Raw genomic sequence first — 8658 nt, 5'->3', positions numbered from 1 at the left:
TTGTTCTGTAATTTAGTTTCTTATCTAAAATAAATAATTATAGAGTGTCTGTGTCTTTTAACTCTTTTGCTTTCTGATATGTTTTGCTGCATTCTACCTTTTTAATGTATTTTGGCAATAAGTTTTACTTTTCAGATGATTGTGCTTCTTTTTTGGTTTACGATTTCTCCGTCTCCGAATTTTTATATTGGGTTTAAAGCTTCTGCTAACAAATTCATGTTAAAGCACAATATGCAACATGTATGGTTATTCATTTTTTCTTATAAACTTTGAGATTAATATGTAATGTAACTATTATATTAGATAAAAGATAATCACTGTTTTGTTAAAATGTTCACTGGCTTCTTTCTCCATCATACCATGAAAGCCTGTCTGTTTTAATGTTTATTTTCAGATGCTCATTCGGTTAGATGTGAGAAGAACCGAATAGCTCCTGGAAAGCATTGCGAAAGAATTGGGGTTGCTGAGTCTTCTGGTCAAAGAGTTCCTCCTGGCACGAGTCCTGCAGACGTGCAATCATGTGTTGATCCAGATTCTGTGCAGTCGATGGTTGGAAGTACGATGTTGCAATTTGCAAAAACGAGGAAGCTATCTATTGAACGGTCGGAATTGAGGAAGTATGTTTGATTTTCTGTCCTAGTTATATTACTACTAATACTAGTAGCTTGCTCATCCCAAATTATGTGGCTGAATTTTTCAATTGTTTTTAATCTCCTCCAGCCGTAGCCTCCTTCAGAAGAGAGAGTTCTTTCACTCTCATCGAGCTCAGGTGATCGATCTATTTCTACTTTTATCTCTCTTGCTTATGAAGATCGCAACTGATTTTGATTTCTACTGTGTGTGCTATCGCAGCCCATGGCTCTAGAACAAGTACTTTCTGACAGAGATAGTGAAGATGAAGTTGATGATGATGTGGCAGATTTTGAAGATAGAAGGGTAATGTTTTAGAACTTAACCACATTAGCGTACTTACGTTTAACTGGGAGTTGGGATGCCTATGCAGCTAGTCTTCCATATTCCTTTCCCTTTTCACAAGAAGCATATATCTACCAAACTACCGAACTTCGTAGGAAAATTGTTGTTATATAGTATGGTAGAGATTCATTAACAAAATATGTGAGCAAACCTCATGGTCCGAACCAGAATATGCTAACATTCTTTTCTAGAAATGACGTCTCTGTTTGGTTGTCGGTTCCATCTTCTGACAATAGTTTACAGTATACCGTTTTTCTTCTTTTTACTATTTGAAACTTTACTTTCTTTCAGATGCTTGACGATTTCATTGATGTGACCAAGGATGAGAAGCAGATGATGCATATGTGGAACTCGTTTGTGAGGAAGCAGCGGTATGTCTTATCTCTTTTCAGTAGATATATGTCGAGTCTTACTGTAAACAAATTTAGCGTAACATGCGTAAATAGTTTGTGGATAACATGTGTAATAGTGTCTTATTGCACGAGTTATTTTGATAAAAAAAAGAGAAAAAGAACACTGATAAAAGATTATCTCAGGATTAGCATTACCTTGACACTAGATTTTGACCCTTTGCAGAGTATTAGCAGATGGTCACATTCCATGGGCATGTGAAGCGTTTTCAAGATTGCACGGCTCCATCATGGTTCGAATACCGCATTTGATCTGGTAATTCAACTCTCATTTCCTGCATGGCTTGGTTTGACAAGTGTTTCATAGAAGAAAATGTTTTTTTTCTGTTGTTGTTGTTGATAAAGGTGAGAACTTGTGTAGGTGTTGGAGAATGTTTATGGTTAAACTGTGGAACCATGGCCTTCTTGACGCCAGAACCATGCACAACTGTAATGTCTTTCTCGAACAGCTCCCAAATTGAAGACCCAGGAACACTATTTAACTAGAAGAAAAGTGTAACCATTAAAATGTGAGAGAATAAGAGTTTTGTGTCTGATTTTTAACCACTTTGGTCCTTTGATCTGTGATTGTTTTGGCTGTACACTATTTCCAGTGTTATTAATTTACATTTTCTCATCCAGGATTATGTTAATTTACATGATTTATTAGTCCACATTTTTTTTTATTTAGGAGTTATATTAATTTACTATATTTAGTTTTTCGTTTAGGGTGTTATTAATATACACTAGATTTTTTAACGATGTATTTCTCAATTCTAAAAAAAAATGTATAATATTGTATTATATTATTTAAAGAATATAAAATAAGACTACATAACATAAATATATTTTTTAATTTTTTTTTTTTGAAAAACATTATGTTGTTTGATTGTTCTACTTGATTCACATATTTGCATAGATATTTGTGATAGATGAATAACTATATTTTTATTATCAGTAATAATATATATTTATTATATAATATAAAAAATAAAATTATTTACTTTTTAAACAAAGTTGTCTCATGTTGGGGATTCGGTGATAGACATATAATATTCGAAGGAGACATTTTTATAGTTATCAATCTTCTTAACATTCAAGAAACAAATTTGAATATCAAAACAATATCTCATACGATCTCTTTGTGGAATAACTGCCTGAAGAAATTGAATTTAGACATAAAAAGGACTGGAAATGATGTGCAGATGTGTTATCTAAGTCAGCTTTACAAAGTACTACTATTCATATTTCATATATCATTTAAGTCCATCATTTCTTAAACATTTTGAAATAACTGATGCTAATTAATAATAAAGTTTTGGCTGAAAAAAAAATCAAATTTGTCTAATTGTTGCTTAAATATTTTATTAACATTGTCTAAGAAACTTTCAATTGCTATCATAGTTTAATTTTCATTAATTTTTTTGTTAATCAAATTTCCATATTAAGCTTATATTTCTTTCACATAATATATATATGTCATAAAAATTACCATCAAATCAGTTTTACTTATTTATTATTTTGTTTTTATTGAAAATACACTTTTTAAATAATTTAATTTAAAATAAAATTATATATTAATTTGTTGTATTCTAACAATTTGATTGATTTAATTAATTAATTTGTTTTGGTGGATAACTTATAAAGTTTTCATATGAATCGGGGAAAGCAAGCTTATGTTGTTATATTATATTTATTTGTGTATATAGAATCTATATATAATGCTAGTGTAATAAAGAAAGAACATTATTTTTTTGTAACTTCAAAAAGATACATTATTACAATTTGAAATTAATAAAAATTGAATAAAATGGTAATTAAATAAATCTAATTGTTTTTTTTATCTTGTTTAGTTGGATTCTCATGAAAAGAAATCGAAAGATTAAACAAATGTTTCAAAATTTGTTGTGTTATTGTTTTGTCTATAAATTACAAAATTTATTGAATTAATATATTTAATTATTGCACCCTTAAATAATATTTTATTAAGACATTAGAGAACTATGTTTTGAGTTGTTTTGTCAAAATTGTACAAAAATCTATGCTTTTTCATATTTGTCACAAAAATTTATATGTTAAACTTACTTTTACAAAATTTTTAACTTTGTCATGAAAACAAAAATATATGCTTTTTCATATTTGTCAATGTTCTCACACTTTCAAAGAATATATTAGCTTAGTCACTTACTTATTTTTTTTTACAAAACAAAGTATCGGAGTCTTGAAAGTTGAATCCATATTATTGTAAATGAACATAAGAGTGTGATTACATATTTAGTGAATCATGTATATGTGTCCAAGAAAGTTTCAATGGCTTAGTGGTATCTGCCCTATATTTATGTCATACTAACCCGGGTTCGATCATTTCCTTTGTATTGTTTTTCATTTTTTACGAAAAAATAACTGAGATGACAGGCAACTTCGTGCTCTCTGATTGGACGATTTTTTGTGCCTACGTGGACACTCTAAGAGGAGCTTATATCTCCCTTTTAGTATAGTATAGATTTTTATTCAGGATTTATATTACTATCAAGTATTTCTTCTTTTCGTTTTGGGTTTTGTTAGTTTACATTTTTTATTCTAGAGTTATTATTATTACTAGAGTGTTTCTCCGGGATACGCCCAGATAATTTACTTATTTTTTGTTGGATGATGAATAATATCATAAATAATAAAAAATGAAATTAAAAATAAAGAATCAGGCCTATGGTTTTGGGAGAATTTTGTTATATCTCATTTCGGTACTATTATTTATGTTTTCTTTAAGAAAACCATTATTTATGTTTACTTTTATTAAATGGATATTTTCAAAAATACGTAAAGTATGAAATTTCAATTAAAATCCAAAATACTGTTCTATCCTTACTTTATAGTTATATAAATATAAATAATTATTTAAATAAATAATTAAAAAATATATAGTTTTTGAATTATACATTTTAAATTTGAAATCTATATAAAACTTTCAATTTTTCCCAAAATTTTATGCTGCAGTTCAAAAATATTTTTGAAACTATTTCGTAAATTTTATTTATTTTTAAAAAATTCTAAACTATAGACTCCAAAATCCCACCCCTAAAATATAAACTTTAAGTCTATATTAGTTAACTATAAAAAATATAAATGGTTATTTACCTCTTTAAAACTAAAAATAAATGTGGTTAAAGTGAACATGAAAAATGATATTAAGAGTGATAGTTTAAGCTATTACATGTTTTCTTGGATACTTTAGATATGATACTCTTCCACTAATCATTGTTTTGACAGTAATATATAATATTTTGGGATTAGTTATCAACTATTTGAAAAACTGATTGTCAATAATACAAAGATATAGCAAAGTTCAAAGTAGGGTTGAGTATTTTACCCGATATTCGAACCTGACCCAAAAAATCTAAACAGAAATCCGAACCGAAGTAATAAAATACCAGAATTGGTATTGAATTAGGAGATATTGGATATCCAAACCTGAATGGATATCTGAAATTATCGAACATATGCATACTTGACATTATATTTCCAATTTATTTCTCACATTTTATTTAAAATATTTATAAGAGGCAGCCTATCATCAAATCCGAAGACACAAACTGAAATTTTTGGTCCATGGTGGAACGATCTCTTCTTGTGCCAAAAATTAGTTTTTCCCGGGATGACTCAATGCCTCCGGTTGACCTGTTACACCGCCCGTGTATACACTGTGCCATTCAGATATAAAACAAAGAAACCATTAATGTCACAAAACTTAATGGTTATGTCTTTTGTAAGGTAAATGACAAACCTAGCTCACTATGCTATTCTGGTTCTTGCTCGTCATATTCTTCTTCATGATCAAGATCCTGGCAGTGACTCTGACCATGGTTGGTAAGACAATTCATGATCTTCTTAGATTTTTCTCTCACTTTCTGGATCACTTTATTTGCTCCAATCTCTTGTCCTCTTCTTCCTCTTTTCCCTGACTCTTCTCCATATTTCTGCATGAACCTTGCGTGATTCATATTTGATGTACATCTCGCATCTGTTTTTATCACAATGGCCAAACTCCAGTCCAATTCATGTTTTTGTTTTCACTTTAAGTCAGAGTATAGATATGTGATGAGGAGATTAGTTAAGAAATTACCTTATAGCATCTTCTCGCTATGTTTCACTCTGAGAATATCAAAATTTCTTTGTCTTTGTTCTTGTTTTTTCTGTAACACCGTATTCCTTGTCTCCAGAACTATCATGACTTGAACCCTGGTAAACAATTCCACATTACCAGTCAGATACTTAACTCTTCTGTTTCTTAAACAAACATAAAATAAATAACTTTCATGCAAAAGGGTATATTTTTCATGAGATGCGGTAGAACAATTTGGTTGCTACGGGTGTGAATCAGGCTGTCAAAAGATAGAAGAAGAAGAAGAAGAAATTAATTGTTTTCTCAAGAGAGAAAAATATGAGAAGAAATCCTTTTAATTTTAGAAACTATTTTGGTTCTATGTAACCTCATAGAGGACAATGGCTTTCTCCTTGTTGAGCTGTAGAACTGCCTTCTTATCTGATTCACATTCTCAACAAATATTGGTTAAACTGTAAGATCAAGAGCCAAGAGGCAAGCAAATCCTTAGATATTGGCATATAAAAACATTGAATCATTATAATATAGCATCCATACCTTCTGCTCTTTTTGTTTGTGGATAGTCTTACACCTGCTTATAAAATGTAACGTTAAAATGATGAATTTACCAAAAAAAGTACATATAAAAACCAACTTAACTTACAACAGTTATTGCCTCTTCAAAATTGTTTGGATGCCAATTGCTTCCTTAATCTGCATGATCTCTCAGTTTAAAACGTGTAAATATGTTCAAGGACATCCGGATTGCTCACAAATCGAACAGTGCAGAGTCTACAGACCTACTGATAAAAAATAAGAAGGAAAGGTCTCAGTTTCGATCATGGTGTCCAACCCCAAAAGTTTCATGTTAAGACAATTTTTTGGTATAAAACCTTTGAGTTGTTCCATTAGTGAACCAAGTGGAACTGTTGCTTTCTTCAAGCTTGAGAATAAGCCGAGTAGCCATCTTTAGCAAGTTGATCTTTTGATGTCTTCAGTTGTGCAAGAAAAGGATCAGGCAAACCTGTAGCTAGCTTCTCAGTCTTCACATTAGCTGTTACCACAACACCTGAAGTATTTTGTGACAAAAGTTAGCGCCTTTACATTTACTAACACAAAGCTTAACTAAACATTATGGAGCAATCACCATTCAAGGGCTTTTGATCGTATCAAGGAACCCAGAAAAAAATATTTATGTGTGTAGACGATTTAGCTATACAGAGACGATCGAATAACGGAATTGATAAACATAGCATACCATGATCGAGCTGCCAGTGAGTCAGACGCGACGTCGGGATCAGAGAAAACAACCGATATGGAATACACGGCTCCACGGATTAAAAGCATCAAAAACGATTAGAAATAGAAACAGCTGTTTTTTGCAGATGCAAAGAGACATAGATAAGAGATTTTGGTTGCATGTAAGATTCGATGAAGGTGTTTAAATAGAAGGAGAAACAAAGGGAGGTTGAAAGAAACATGAAGGAATGAGTAAAGAAAACCAAAACAAACTACTCGTTTCTGCAGGAACAATCAGAAACAGAAATACAAGATTAAGAAGAGGGTTATGATGAGGGAAGGGAGATAGTCATTCTGGATTCATCGATGAAAGTGTTTATTATTGAAAGGAAAAGAAACAGAGGTTTTACCAAAAAAAAAAACAGAGGTGAAAGAATCGGCAAAGGAGATGAAGAAGTAGAAGGGACGAAACATATCAACAACTCAGCATCTCAAGTTTGGGCCTAATGGGCCACACGATAATTTTGGAACAGATAAAAAAAATCAGGCCCAATATTTCCATTTCTGTCGGTGACGTGGTAAAAAAAAAAGTTCTAATTGGTTAATTATTTTTTCTGACGTGGATAGTCTCACAAGGCTTCATATCTTCCTTTTAGTATAGGTTAGATTATTATTATTTTGGTTTTCTAGAGTTATTAATTTCCTTTACATAATAGATTTGGCAATATAACTTTTGTCATAAAGATAATTTTACCGGATATATGGTAATAACTATTCAGTTAAATCATATAAAAGGGCCATCAGTATTTTACAAAGGGAAGGCTCTCTCGAACGATGATCGAGCCTTTGGTTAAACTCTTGAAGGAGCAGGAAGATCCTCTTGATTTTATGATCGTGTTACCATTCATTGTGACCATCATCGTGTTTATAGTTTCGTCCTTCCCTTACAAGAAACACGTTCGAGATTGGCAACTTAATGAATTCAAAGTTGCTGCGTCAGATCACAAAGTTCTTCTTTTCTTGTTCTACTTCCTTTGTGGCGCATCAACACCTAACGACAATTGCGCTCAGAACCAAACCAACCCGGGCCTTGTTGTGTTGAGGTTTCTAATCAAAAGTGGCTGGGGCATGGTCTCTTTTGTGCTCTTCTCGAAGATTTGCGTTATTTTACGTTCAAAACCCTTGGAATCGACGATCAAGACAAAATCTGATGAGCGATGATGGATCTCGTAGCATGAATTCTTTGATTTATTAGGATTTTCTTCTATTTAATTACTACTATTCGTTCTTAATTTTTTTCTTTGTTTTAATTAGAGGCTTTTACTAATCCATTCTCCTTTATTCAGTTGGATCCTTTATACCATTGATAAAGTCGTCCCTTAGATTTTGTTTTCTTAGCAAATACTACGACGAACTTATTAGGTAAAGGCGACAAAATTATGTCGGATTGAAAGTCATAAATCTTACGGTCAGAAGACTTTGTCGCTCTCTAGTGTCCTTAAATAGGGCAAGGGGAAAGTGACATCTGTCTCACTCAAATTACAATTTCTCGGTTCTAATAATTATTTAAAAATGTTTTAGTATAGTTATTTCGGCTGACAAACAAACACAATCTTGGCCCATGTAGCACTTTCACTATGTAGCGGCCGTTAAATTATAGAGTTCTAATTAAGAATACTTTAGTGCTGTTCGTTTGGTTGACGCAGCTACTTGCGGCTGCGTCGGTGTCAATATTTTTATTAAAATTTTGTTCGTTTCATTGACGCCGGTACTGCGTCTGCGTCTGCGTCTAAACGCTGCGTCATCGCGTTGATCGCTGAAAAAATCTGCGTCGGCTTTTAAACTGCGTCGGCGTCGGCGTCGACGTCTACGAAACAAACAACAATTATTTTCATTGACGCTGACGCTGACGCCAACGCTGAAAACTGCGGCAACCAAACAAACATGACTTTTGTC

General features: G+C 31.9%; 1 protein-coding gene and 1 long non-coding RNA gene across 10 annotated transcripts; one reads left to right on the top strand and one right to left on the bottom strand.

The window, feature by feature from the left end:
- Nucleotides 1-368: 368 nt before the first annotated feature.
- Nucleotides 369-2050, top strand: LOC103844382 (polycomb group protein EMBRYONIC FLOWER 2). Its single transcript, XM_033282165.1, has 6 exons — nt 369-617; nt 721-769; nt 853-936; nt 1267-1346; nt 1552-1641; nt 1747-2050. Exons 1-6 carry the CDS (start codon nt 547-549, stop codon nt 1844-1846), a joined length of 474 nt encoding a protein of 157 aa, XP_033138056.1. The 5' UTR covers nt 369-546; the 3' UTR covers nt 1847-2050.
- Nucleotides 2051-4781: 2731 nt separating this feature from the next.
- LOC103844378 lies at nt 4782-7326 on the bottom strand. 9 transcript variants are annotated; one of them, XR_004452518.1, is made up of 7 exons: nt 6722-7295; nt 6357-6532; nt 6128-6266; nt 6022-6055; nt 5485-5904; nt 5146-5382; nt 4782-5062 (listed from the first exon to the last, which is right to left on the bottom strand). It is a non-coding gene; the product is annotated as an uncharacterized LOC103844378 (long non-coding RNA). The 9 variants fall into 9 exon arrangements; XR_004452521.1 differs by having other exon boundaries at nt 5485-6177; nt 6264-6266; nt 6722-7326; XR_004452519.1 differs by having other exon boundaries at nt 5485-6055; nt 6128-6263; nt 6722-7326.
- Nucleotides 7327-8658: the final 1332 nt, after the last annotated feature.

The sequence above is a fragment of the Brassica rapa genome, chromosome A10, assembly GCF_000309985.2.
Source record: "Brassica rapa cultivar Chiifu-401-42 chromosome A10, CAAS_Brap_v3.01, whole genome shotgun sequence".
In the NCBI taxonomy this organism is placed as follows: Eukaryota; Viridiplantae; Streptophyta; class Magnoliopsida; order Brassicales; family Brassicaceae; genus Brassica; species Brassica rapa.
This window is presented reverse-complemented; position numbering and strand designations above follow the sequence as displayed.